The 13,534-nt window shown below is 53.1% G+C and overlaps 1 protein-coding gene across 1 annotated transcript in view; it reads left to right on the top strand.

Moving 5' to 3' along the window:
* Positions 1-13,534, top strand: part of SLC6A11 (solute carrier family 6 member 11) — a 124,112-nt gene that overhangs the window by 20,430 nt on the left and 90,148 nt on the right. Inside the window, exon 5 of the mRNA XM_012785228.2 lies at positions 7,351-7,483. Coding sequence (XP_012640682.1) covers positions 7,351-7,483 — 133 coding nt within the window. The remainder of the gene's footprint in view (positions 1-7,350; positions 7,484-13,534) is intronic.

Here is a 13,534-nt window from a genome sequence, read left to right as displayed (position 1 = left end):
GGGACCAAGGGAGCATTTGTGAGGCTTTGTATTATTTGAGCTGGGGCTTGAAGGACAGGCAGGGCTTTGATAGTTTGGTGGAACTGGGAAGGATGTTCCCATCCAAGGGAATGGGGGGTGAATGCTGGAGAGTGAGTCAGGGCAGGGCGACCGGGGACTGACAGGGCCTTGTGCGTGGCAGAGGAAGATTCTGCAGGGACACAGGAAATTGGAGAGGCAGCTCCAGCCTCTCCAGCCGTGTAGGCCTGATCAGGTCCCTGGCTGCACTGGCACCGTAACCACACAATTTTGCTCCAGCTTGCCCCAGACAGTGTAGTGGTTCTGAGCTCTGCCTTTGAAGAGCTTCAGATGTGGGTCAGGTTCTGACCTTGCCTTACTGGGCATGTCACCTCCCTAAGCCACAGTTTCCCCATCTGTAAAATGGGAATAATATTTAATATTGCCCTCACCTCAGAAGATGCTAGAAAAGTTAGATTCTACATGTGGCATGCTTGGCCTGGGCAGCGGTTGGAAAATGTACACTGACACTGTCCTTGTTAATACCTTGATACCCCTAGATAGTAAGCTCCCTGAGGGCAGAGTAGCCTGCTTGTTCATCACTGTGGCCATGCTCAGCGTAGAGCTAGCACCCAGGAATTACCGGCTGAATGGATGAATGCAGGATGCAGAGGCCTGAAATCCATGCTGAGGAAGAGCCTTGCTGAGTCCCCAGCGTGGTCGAGGGCTGCTACGGACTCTGTAGGAGCCCCCCATACATGGGAAGAATTGAGGGGACTGTACCTCTTTCTTCCCAGAAAAGGAAGGGCAGACTCCCCCCAGCTACAGGCAGCGATGCTCCCCTGGAGGGGCAGGGAAAGAAAGCACATTTGTTTTGGCGATGGCCCTTTTTTTATTTGTGCGTTTGTTGCTTTGGGAAACCAGCAAGACTATTTATAGCTTAGCCCCTCTGCACCAGCTTTAGGGCGGTCTCCATGGCCCTGGCAGCACTGTGCTCTGTGGCAGGTTGAAGAAAGGTGATTTGTTTGCCAGCTCCGTGCAGGACATGAAGATGAGGCCTCCCCGGCTGGCCAGGAGCCGTTCCCACGTGGTCCACCCCGGGCGCCAGGCTGGAGGGAGTTCTGCTCCAGCTCTGCTCTCTCTGGTCAGACCAGCCCTTCTTCTGGAGCTGGAAGCTTCCTTCAGGTGTGAGGCTGTTTCCTTCTCTCCAGACTCTGTGTATGTGAGCAGCCGGGAGGGAACAGACCTGGGATTCTAGCCACTGTCCTTAGACCATCAGGGACAGCAGAAGCCTGGAGCAGGTGGCTTTCTGGTGAGGCAGGGAGTGTATCAGCATCAAAGAAGCTGGTTTCAAATCTCAGTTTGGGCAAGTTGGTCAAGCTGCTTTACCTCCCTGGGCCTCAGTTTCCTCATCCATGAAGCAGGTACAGTCATGTCCCCACAGTGATTGTGATGCTGTGAGGACCGAATGAGGCTACGTGGGGTCTCGGCGGCACCTGCCACAGTCCCCTTCCTTCCTCCAGCTCTCTGAATAAGGAAGGGTGCAGTTTGTTTTAAGCTCACCTCTCGGTCTGCCCAGCTCCTTCCCTCCCCATCGTGTCTGACGGAGGACGTCTCCAAGCCGGGCTTGCCTTGTACCTCTACCTGCCTCCTCCTCCCCTGCCCCTGTTCCCTCCTGTATCGGAAGCTCCTCCCTCCTGACTCCTCATGAACCAGCCAGTGGTGCCAACCTGACACAAAACAAATGTGGATCAAACAGCCCTTGTACCCGCGGCCCCTCTAGCTGCCACTGCCTCTCCCTGACCCAGGCTTCCCGAGGGCCTCGCCTGCATCTGCTGCCCACCCTAGTCCCCAATCCTGGAGACCTCGCCCTGTCTGCCCAGGCTGCCCTCTAGGCTTGCAGATCAGCTGCCTGGTGTGGGGTCTCGCTCTCCCTTGGCCTTTTAGGTCTTCTTCCTCCTGTCTCCGCCTCTCTGCCCACTCCTTCCCTGCCTCCTCCAGGGCCTCCTCCCTTCCTCTCTCTGCCTTGAGCTGTTGGAGTTTCAGGGCTTGGTCTCGGGCCCCACCTCTCTTCCTTCTCCGGCTCTTCCAGGACATCCCAAAGGCCAAGGGCCTGGGTTTGACTCTCCTTCCTGCATCACTCTTTTGAGCCTTGCATCAGGACACCCGGTGGCCTCTGGACATTGCAGCCACCTGGTGTCTCCCAAGTACCTCCAAGTCATCTTGTCTGATGGAAGGCTCAGCCACCTCTGTCCCGACCACCACCTCACTCCTGCTCAGCTAATGACCTGCCCCCTAGCCCCTGTGGCGTGAACCTGGGGTCAGCCCAGGAAGTACCTTGTGCCTCTGCTGCCTCAGACCGTCCACTGCCCTCCCGCGCTCCAGACCCTCCCTATTGATTGCATGCCTGCGGCCAAATGCCCTGCACTGGGTGCCCTGCCCCACGCTGCCCTGTCCATTCTCCCACCTCGGCCAAATAGTTTCCTGAAGCATACAGTTGCCAGGGGCTTGCCCCTGTTTATGACTGTCCTGGGCTCCTGCCACTCTCGGGAAGCAGCTCCAGCCACTCAACAAGTCTCACAGTCTGGCTCCTGGGCCCCGCTCCTCCACATCCTTGCCCCACTGCTCACCTGGGCTGGCTGCACTGACCCGGCACACCACGGACTTCCCGGGCCTCGCTGAGCACTCTCCCGCCTCCTGGCTTCACCCTCAATGTCCTTTCTGCTCCAAATGCTTCCCTCTCCTTTGCTCATTTCCTCCTACCCTTTTGTACCCACCTCACCCCCACACTCTGATACTGACCCTGGTCCCCAGCAAGGGTCCCCTACTGTGCCTAGGAGCTTCCCCGCCTTTCTCTGCCACTACCCTCCCATGCTCCACTGTCTGTTTCCTTGTCTGCCTTTCCCATTAGACCACAGGCTCTGTAAGGCGCCCCAGGCTTAGCTTGGTGTCTGTCACACTTATGACACTTTAGTAAGTAGTACTTGAATAAATGAATAAATGCATAAATGCCATGTGCTATACACTCCTCTTACCTGGTATACGAAGACATGTAAGATAGTTTTAGGAGTGCATTTTCTGTGGCTTTAATTTGTAAAGAAAAGAGGGAAGTGGTGGGTGATTTTAGGGTTGTGGAGAAATCCAGGAGCTAGCATTGAGGCTGAACGCGTGGGCTCGGAGCTAGGATCCCTGGACTTAAATGTGGCTCAGGGTGTGAGTGCCGGCTCTGTGGCTCGGGGTGTGAGTGCGGGCTCTGTGGCTCGGGGTGTGAGTTCCGGCTCTGTGGCTCAGGGTATGAGTGCCGGCTCTGTGGCTCAGGGTGTGAGTTCCGGCTCTGTGGCTCAGGGTGTGAGTTCCGGCTCTGTGGCTCGGGGTGTGAGTTCCGGCTCTGTGGCTCGGGGTGTGAGTGCCGGCTCTGTGGCTCGGGGTGTGAGTGCCGGCTCTGTGGCTCGGGGTGTGAGTTCCGGCTCTGTGGCTCGGGGTGTGAGTTCCGGCTCTGTGGCTCGGGGTGTGAGTTCCGGCTCTGTGGCTCGGGGTGTGAGTGCCGGCTCTGTGGCTCGGGGTGTGAGTTCCGGCTCTGTGGCTCGGGGTGTGAGTTCCGGCTCTGTGGCTCGGGGTGTGAGTTCCGGCTCTGTGGCTCGGGGTGTGAGTTCCGGCTCTGTGGCTCGGGGTGTGAGTTCCGGCTCTGTGGCTCGGGGTGTGAGTGCCGGCTCTGTGGCTCGGGGTGTGAGTGCCGGCTCTGTGGCTCGGGGTGTGAGTTCCGGCTCTGTGGCTCGGGGTGTGAGTTCCGGCTCTGTGGCTCGGGGTGTGAGTTCCGGCTCTGTGGCTCGGGGTGTGAGTTCCGGCTCTGTGGCTCGGGGTGTGAGTGCCGGCTCTGTGGCTCGGGGTGTGAGTGCCGGCTCTGTGGCTCGGGGTATGAGTTCCGGCTCTGTGGCTCGGGGTGTGAGTGCCGGCTCTGTGGTTCAGGGTGTGAGTTCCGGTAAGCTACTTGACCTCTCCAAGTCGCCGTCTCCAATGGTGATGATGATTGTGGGGATTGTGGGAGGATTGCATGCATTCATGCTTGAAAAGCCATTGAAGGTAGGTATCATTATTCCCATTTTACAGATGAGGAAGCTGAGACTCAGAGAGGTGAAAGCGCTTCTGCGAGGTGGTACAGCTGGTAAGCAGCAGACCTGGGCTTGGCCACAGGTTCACAAGGCCTGGGGACCTCCCTCCAAGCTCTCAGCTTTTAGCCTGTAGGAGGAAAGCTCCAGAAATACTATCCTATGGCCTGAAAAAGGTGCTTCAAGAATCTGCTGTAGACCTGTTACCTAGTAGGTGCACAATAAGTATTACTCATGTGAATGAGTTCCTCTAAAGGGCCGCATCTAGTCTTCAGCATTTCTCGCTCCCGAACAGTGTCGAGAGGTCTGTTCCTGGGTCCTTTTTGGCTGGGGTGTTGGCAGCAAACTCTTCCTTATTCAGACATTTCTTCTGTCCAGAGCTTCGTGGGGGAGGGTCATTAAGAAAGCCTTTTTCCCAGGAAGACCTGTGCCTTCTCCAAGTCTCCGGAGTTGAGTGCCCCAGCCCCCACACTCTCAAAAGCTGTCCTTGTGGGTTTCAAAACAACCCCACAGCCCTGCATGCTGAGAACCTGGCCTCCGAGCCCCTTTTCTTTAGAAACTGAAGGTCCATTCCTAGTTCAAGTCAGCGTTGGTAAAACCTAAAGAAAGTAGTTTGAGGATGTTTTCAAATAGTGTCTGGTGGAACAAAAGAGCAATTCATCCTCTGTAGCTTTTAGTAATGTGCTTCCCATTCTGGGAATTAGATTGTTCAATTAAGCGAAAGGGTGCTGGAGCAGGCTGCATGACTCAAAAGTCTGCAGCATCCAAAACGCGGAAGAGCGGGGCGGGAGCCAGCTTGCGCCCGGCGGGCCTGCCCCTGCTTCCCCTCTGTCCCTGTGTGGGTTCCAGTTTTCAGATTCCCAATTCAGAAAACAACTCCGTCGTCAGCGAGAGGGCTCGTGTGCGACTGCGCCTGTGCACCCTGCTCACTAGGGACCTTTGTCAGTGTGTCCTCAGTGACAAGCTCGGCACCTGGAGTGGCTGGAGTGGCTGGTGCGGCGGACGCCTCAGTTGTTCTGTCTGCAGTGGCCTGGATTCTTCTAGCTCTGGGCTGTCCCTTCTTGCTCAGCAACTGATGGGTGTTGGGGACACTTTGGGCAGCCATGTGTAAGGCAGTAAGCATATGTCAGCCACAGGTTCTTGATCTGGGGATGAGAGAGTCTGTGGGCACCCTGAAATTCTTGCAGAATTTTGTGAGTTGAGGGTATCTCTCTGGGGAGCAACTCCATCCCTTTGGGTAACTTCTCAAAAGATCCATGACTTTCTCCCCAAGTCCCCCCCCCAAAATGAAAAAGATTAAAAGCTATGCGGATGGGTTTTGTAGGTTAATCCCTCCTTGCCAGGAAGCTCTCCTTCTGTGGCGCTCACGCCTCGCTGCGTGCAAGACGTCCCTGGGGAAGCGCGGTGCGATGCAGCCTCCGGAGCCACTTCAGAGGCTGCGACTCAGCGTCCGGGGCTGGAGGGGTGGGGCACAGAGACGTGTGTGTTTCTGGCAGGTGTCCTAAGGACCGTGCCCTGGGACATGCTGCTCTGTTGTAATAATAGATGCTCTTCAAGGTTTTATTTAATAAGGTCAGTAGTTTTAAAATTAATTAAAGCTAAGACATAAGAGGCAAATAAAGTGACAATTATCATACCTGAGCAACTGCCTCCTTTTGCAAATAACTCAAACTTTTTTTTTTTTTTTTTGGTCTTATCTTACCAGAGGCCAAGGGCCATATGATGCTTACCTTTTTATCCTGGACCTAAGGTAGTGCCTGGGACACAGTAGGTTCTCAATGCATGTGTATGTAAGTGGCCATTCCGCCCCTCCTGGCGTGGGTCTGAGAGCTGGTTTCCTCTCAAGCAAATCCACAGCCTCACACGCTCTGATTTTGTCTGGGGCCTGCCTGGCTTCTCCGGCTGGGGCTGGGCTGGGGCTGGAGGAGCCTGCAGACCAGCGCTGATCGGTGTCATTGGGTGACTGACAGAATCGGGCCCCAAGTGGGGCTCCAGGGAGACAGACGCTGGGGGTGGCTTTCATGCTTGGCGGGATGGGCGCCCCTTCTCGAAGGCCATCCCCAGGGTGCTGAGGCGACCGGCGTGGTCTGGTGGGGTGGTTTGGCTGCCGGAATGGGGTTCATGGAGTGAGTCTGGAGGGCGCGCTTGGCTGTGAAGAAGCACAGGCCCCAGGCGTGGGCCCTGGGAGCAGGCCTGCGTCGGCTCTGAGGGACTGATGGGCCCTGAGGGAAGGCCGAGGCCGGCGGCCTTGGCTCAGCACACCTGGGTCCTCCTGCTGCGGCCAGGGCCCCTGCGACGCCCACAAAGCTTCCAGGGCGTCACAAAGGTGCGCGGGGGCCTGACCACCACGCTCCCTGTGGCGCTGCCTCAGCGCCTCCCACTGCTCACTTTGCACCCCGCCGCTGGCGGTCTGAGCACAGGCCTCTGTTTCCTGGGCTTTGCCATGTTGTTCCCGCCCCCAGCGCTGTCCCCACTCCCTTCTTCTCCAGCTAAGGCCACTCGCCCCTTAAAGTTGGGCTCACATATTGCCCCTCCCAGGAAGCTACCCCGCAGCGACCAGGACAGGCCGGGTTATGGGGCTGTGGCCAATGCCCCTAAGATCTCAGGGGCTTAAAGCAGCAGTGTCTATTTCTTGCTCGCGGTATATCTCTGACATGGTGGTGGGAGGCTCGCACAGTCACCCAGGAACTCAGGCTTCTAGAGACTCCATCTTGACATGTGCTCCATAAGGCCAGCAGAGGTAGAGAGAAGAGAAGATGCAGGCCCATGCCACCTGGTCCTGGAACCTTCTGTCTGAAGTGACACACGCCCCATTGTTGGCCAAGCAATGGCTGGAGCAGGTCCTGTCACCACCCTCGAGTTCAGCAGGATAGGATGTCCAGTCTCCCTCGGGAGGGAGGTGAGATGGTTATGGTCAGGAATATGGTCTCCTGGGGTCCCCAAGGCAGGCCAGGTGCACCTGCCATTGGAGCCCTTTCCATGCTGTCCTTGTACCACATCTGATAATGTGTTCGTCTTTCCCCCAGAGAGTGAATCCGTGATCCAAGGTCCGGGGACGTGGGTCTTGCTCCTCTCGGAGGCCCCTCAGCCAGCCCAGGGTTTGGCCATGAGGACACGCATGGGCCCATGGGGTAGGGTGAATGGACACGTGGGCCCGTCCCTGCTTCTCTGTAGCACTGGCTCTGCCAAAGGTGGGCTGTGGTGGGCTGTCCCCAGCCCCAGTGACTCTCCCCACTGCCTTCTGCAGGCACCGGGTCCTGGCCATCTCTGATGGGATCGACCACATTGGGAGCCTCCGCTGGGAGCTGGCCTTGTGTCTCCTGGCAGCCTGGACCATCTGTTACTTCTGTATATGGAAGGGGACAAAGTCTACAGGAAAGGTAAGAGGTAGATCTTCAAGCAACTAACCTTGGGCAGGGAGGGCATGAGTTGTCCTTGTTCAAGCTCACAAGGGACCCAGGGAGTGGTGGGGAGGTTATGTTGTAAAGACCAGTGCTTAGGATGGAAGGTAGGGAGAGCACTGGACTCGGAGTCCACTCAAGAGCCCAGAGTTGGCGCCACCCAGCTCTACCATGCATTTGCTGCACACGTTAGCATGATTCGGTTTTGCCTTCGGAGCCTCAGTTTTCTTGTCTGTGAAATGACAACGCCTCGCCCTGTCTGTCTCACTGAGTTGAGAGTCACACAAGGTAAGTGGGATTAAAGGCCTTTGAAACCTTGGGATGCCGGGATACTGTGATGATTCACGTGTAAGTGACACGGTTCCAGGTGTGTGAAGGGCAGGCAGTGCTGGCTGCCTCCGCTGACGGGCCCGAGATCTCGGGGATGTGTTTCTCACACAACCGGGCGCTGTGTCAGGAGCAGCCACTTCTGTCTTGTAGTCCTGCTGCGCAGCCCGTACCCTGTGGCCTCTAGGGCCACTGCCTCACCAGGGGGAGGGAAGCAGGAACAGGCAGCCCGCTTTTAGTTCCCTTGGCCTGGAAGTGACGCGTGGCTCTTCCACTCGCAGGCTGTTGGCCAGAGCCGGTGGCATGGCCTCACCTCACTGCAAGGGCAGCTGGGAAGCCGAGGGGCTCACACTGTCTGTGCCACAAGGATCAGGGCAGAGGTTGTAAGTGTGAGGCTCCAGCCAAAGCCGGCTCACTTGTGTGCTTTACTTAAAAAAGAGAGAGGAGGCTGGTCCGAAGGTAGTGAGTTATCTCACGTGATTGTTCACAGTCAGTTACAGATTGAACTCCTTGTTCTACTACTTTCCCCCCTCCTCACTACTGCACTTGACTAGTCTTAAAAAAAAAAAAATAAAAATAAAAATAAAAAAAAAAAGAGAGAGGGGAGGGGGAGATTGATTTGCCAACATTTATAAATCAGGAGATTTCACATGGAAAAAAGAAATGATTCTGGCATTCCTTGGAGAGTGAGAATATTTGGCAACCCTGGAATTGTGTACCCACACAACAGCGTGTCGCCAAGCTGAGCAGCAGCCATCTCTTTCCAGGGGACGCTGGTTGGCCACAGTCCTACCAGTCCCTGTTGCCCCGATCCTGTGGCTGAGTGCCAGTGCCAGTAGCTCCTCATTTCTGCTATTCATTTTTTTCTTATAGAAAATAGGAAAATGAAGCATTTCTTATGCTGAGGTCACCCTGGCTACATCTCACCTTGCCTGCCTGCTTATTGTAGGCAATTGCTCATAAACTCTGCTCTAAGTTCTTGGGTGGTGCAGGGCTATATATAAAGCCTTCTGGCCGGACGCAGTGGCTCACGCCTGTAATCCTAGGCAGGCGGATTGCTGAAGATCAGGAGTTCGAAACCAGCCTGAGCAAGAGCTAGACCCCATCTCTACTAAAAATAGAAAGAAATTAATTGGCCAACTAAAAATATATAGAAAAAATTAGCCAGGCATGGTGGTGCATACCTGTAGTCCCAGCTACTTGGGAGGCTGAGGCAGGAGGATCGCTTGAGCCCAGGAGTTTGAGGTTGCTGTGAGCTAGGCTGACGCCATAGCACTCTATCCCGAGCAAGAGAGTGAGACTGTGCCTCAAAAAAAAAAAAAAAAAAGAAAAGAAAAGAAAAAAAGAGCCTCCAAGGAAACAGGAACTTAACAACTCTGGGCCCTTTTACAAAAGATGTTCCCCTCAGCTCCCACAGTGGTGAGTAGGATGAAGAGGAAACTACTAAAATGTTTCAAGTGGGTGCATCTACGGGAGGGAAGTTAGGAGAACATAGAAAGGAGATCAAGAAACACTATGCTACAGGTGATAAGAAAGCTGGAGTGTACTAAAAACAGTCATAAAGGTGCCAGGGGGACCATAGAAATTAGAACAGAGACTCTCATGTCCCTTCAGCCAAGGTGATTTTGCTGATCTTTGCTTTCTCTAGTTTGTATCATAAAGACAATAAGATTTTTCTGTTTTCCCAAGTTTAAAAATGTTGCATTATTGATATACTTCTTCAGACTACATACACACTGTTCCCCTCTTTGCAGTCTCTTCTGGCTAAGGAAAAGAAGAAAGACTGGAGGAGGTAGGGACCAGGATTCAAATCTCAGGTCTGTCACTCTCTGGCAGTGACCTTGGGTACATTGCTCAACTTCTGTAAGCCTCAGTTTCTTCCTCTGTAAGATATGATTGGTAAGTGTGCTCACCCTTGGGGTGGTTGTGAGGATGGAATGCAAGATGGTCAGAGCTTAGCAGAGAGTGTAACTAATAGTAAATGGTGAATATATGGTGATTTTAAAAAATCTTCTTAAAAAGATAAAATGTATTCATTAAGAAGTTGTTTCTGAGTATCTACTTTATACCTAGAATTATCCAGTGGATATCTGAAGATAGCCTCCACCCTACCCAGATAATATGTGAAAGTTCTTTGTGAACCACGAAGAGAAGGAAGGCGGCATCATGGCTGGCATTACTATTACTTCTACTCTGATTACCACTTCTTGGGAATGACACAGAGGCCAGTGGGGCATGGTGGGGTGGTGGCCGTGCGTGGCTGCAGGAGGGCTACTTGGACAAGGTGTTGTGCATGGACATGCTTGGGTCCTCCAGGCCCATGTATGACCTGGATCACTTGGGCTCAGGACGTGGGCCATAGCAAAGCCCTCAGGAGGAAGCTCAGTCCCGTGCTGGGGCCATTTGCCAATGGCTGGGCTGTTGGGCCCGAGTGTTAGAGGATTCTAGTGCAGGAACTGGGTTCAAGGAAGGGCAGATAGCTATGGGCTATGATCTTGGAGATTTTAAAAGAGGTTTATGGGGAAGACTAGAGAGCAAGCTTGTATCTACTACCTTCTACTCACTTGGCACATTGCTGAAGGTTTTCTACCTAAATTAGCATATAAAATCCTCACAAGCTGGGGAGTTATTGCCCCTATTTTGTAGATGGAGAACCTGAGGCTGGGAGAGGGTGCGTGGCCTGGCACCTCCTTGCCGACCCCAGAGCTTCTCCCTCCTCACCCCTCCTTGGACTCGTGGCTAAGATTCAGAACGCTGTGGTTTCTTGAGTGCTGTCCTTTTGAGCCCCTCCTCACCTCTGGTAGAAGTGGTAGTTCAGCAGGGATGTGGTCACAGTTGGCAGTGACAGGTAACATTTATTGAGTGCCTCCTTTGTGCTTCACACGCCTATTCCGTTTAGGCCTTGGGACAACCCATGAGGTGGGTGCTGTCATTCATTCAGTGGAAACTGAAGCCTGGAAGGATTAAGCAGCTTGCTCAAGGACCCTCCAGTAGGAAGCAGAAGACTGGGATGAACTCTGAGTATTGGTAACTGCTTGCCCGTGTTGTGGATAGGTGTGCTGTTATGCCTGTCACCTGCGATGTGGGGACAATGACAATTGTTTTACAGGCTAGTTATAAAAAGTGGTTAATGAGATCGCTTAGCACATAGTAGGCGTTCAGTGATTGTTAGTTGCAGCTTTTCCTAAATGATGCTTTTAAGAGAAACACTGAAATCAGATGAGCCAGTGAAGCATTAGCCTGAAGACTGGGCTTCTCTTCCATGTGTCCCATGCCCAAGGCCAGCATTGGCACCCAGGGAGAGACATGGCTTGCTGGAGCCGTGCGAGTCCTCATAAGCCATCCAGTCCGCCTTCCCTTATTTCGTGGGTGAAGAAACTGAGGTTTGGAGAAGGGAAGGGACTTGCCCAAGGCCACACAGTGAGTAAGTATCGGGCCAAGAATGAGAGCCTGCTGCCCCAGTTCCCTGGCTCTTTACAAAGGACAGGGTTCTGTGGGTCACATCTGACAGTTTAGAGAGACACCAGGGGCCCCTGCATGGGCAGATGGACGGTTCAGGGGAGGAGCTGGCCCTTTTGCTCCTGCTTACTACTTGCTTCATTTTGGAGACAAGCCCAGCGTCCAAAGGTTTCTGGGTCCTGTACAAAAATAGCTAAAAATAAAACATCGGGTCATCTGAGACTTCCTGAGTAGGCTGAGGTCACCCTGCCTTTTGCCTGGGGGACCCTGGCCAGAGCTGTTGTCATAGGCTGTTCAGGAGGAAGAAACCCGTCTCCCATTTTTTGTCCAGCTGTGACTGAGCTGGTGCTTCCCTTCCTGAAGGCTCCGGCCTACTTCCTATGCGCAGACCTCAGCAAAAATTTCTGTTTATAATAAGTGTTCATTAATGTAAGGAAGGACTCCCGGCCCCTCCTATTTCCAACACCTATTTCCAACAGGTGACGTCCCAGCAGCGCTGGCATTACCATCTCCCCCAAGGACAGCGTCCACACAGGTCCTTCTCCCCCGCCCCTCTGGACCCTCCGCGCATGCCTCACGACCTTGTCACGGACGCTGGCACGCAGGACCTTCCCAGGGCCACACGAGCACTGTGTGCTCTCAGAAGAAGCTGCTCTGAGCTGGAGACATGCTACACCACCTAGGTCCCAGCTTCAGCGCGGCGAGATGCCTGCCATGTTACCTGTTGTTTGATAGACACTGGTGCCATGAACGGACCCACCTGTGCCTTGGTCCTCCTGGAAGGTGCTGGGAACACAGGGGAGAGGTCGTGGACAGCCTCGTCCCCACAGAGCGTGCAGCCTGCTAGGGTGGGGCCCAGACAAGTAAGAGGTCGTAACTCAGAGTGTCAGTGCTGGCATTAAACAATACAACAACTTGGCGATTCTAATGGCTAAGAATTGGGGCCAGAATATTAAAGTCCCAGAGAGGTTGCAAGGTTTGCCCAAGGCCACCCCACTTGGAAGGAACAGAGCTAGGATTCAAAGCTGGTCTGCCTGCCTTCTGTAAGCCTGGCCGTGCCCTGTTCTGTCCTCCAGCTTGGAGTCCACGTGCGGATTCAGTGCAGGCGCATGGATATGTTGCTGAGCACACAGTAGCTACTCATTAAGCAGTTCATTTCTCAGGTCTAGTAAGATAGCTCCAGTGTTAGTTCTATGTAGTTGTTCTTCCTCTCTCTAGACACTATTGGCAATTCCAGAAATCTCCTGTGGAGGAAAGAACCCACCTTTCTCGATCGTATATTAAGTCCTGGGAAAACAAGGGTTCTGACATCTAAAGTGCTTGCTTTCTCTAGGAGGAAGCTTCCAAACTTCCAGGCTGTTTGTAACTTGACATCTACTGGGTGATGAATAGTTTCACTCTGCCTGTTTGGAACAGGGATAATTGAAATCCAGTGGCCCAGTGTGGCAGTATCATTGTGATTTTCCTAAGTCCTTATTTTGTTCATCAACCAAATTCATCTTTTCTGTCCCTGCCACCCTGTCCTCTTCCTGGTCTCTTAGGCCTGAAACCACCAAGCCATTTTGGATACTTCTTATCCAATTATTGACCAAGTCTATTTTTCTTAAAAAACAAACAAACAAAAAAACAACAAGGACAAACACACCGAAACATCCTGTCCTCTCCATTTTCGATGTCCGCGCACACATCCAACAGACACTGAGCCTTCAGTGGCTCCCAGCACCTCCAGGGCGAAGCCGCTCCTAGAATTTCCTGTCTGTGCAGACACATTGCTGACATGCAGCATGATACAACTGAAATGCTTTGTATTCTATAAAACAATGATTTTGAATAAATTTTAAAATCAATTTTTAAATTCCATTTTATCATACTACAGCATATGCAGCACTGTTATGGTTTTTTGATATTTTTTTAGTATCTCTATACATATTTGTTGAAGTCAAAAAAAAAAAGGAAGACTTCGTTACTGTGCATCCTTCTCTTGTGGCTTTGCTGGGCTTTAACGTAACGTAATCCAGGGATTGGCCGACTATGGCTTTAGGGCCAAATCCGGCCTACGGCCAGTTTATGTAAATCTAGTGTTGTTGAAACACAGATTCATTCGCTTTTGCGCTGTCACAAAGGCAGAGCTGAGCGATTGCGACAGAGACCGCGTAGCCCACAAAACCTCATGTGTTCATGACCTGGCCCTTTACAGAAAATGTTGGTGGATCGATAGTCTAACATAGTAAACTAATTTATGCA

This window comes from Microcebus murinus, chromosome 21 (assembly GCF_040939455.1).
Source record: "Microcebus murinus isolate Inina chromosome 21, M.murinus_Inina_mat1.0, whole genome shotgun sequence".
NCBI classification, from domain to species: Eukaryota; Metazoa; Chordata; class Mammalia; order Primates; family Cheirogaleidae; genus Microcebus; species Microcebus murinus.
Note: the sequence above shows the minus strand (reverse complement) of the source record. Positions and strands in the feature narration are given on the sequence as shown.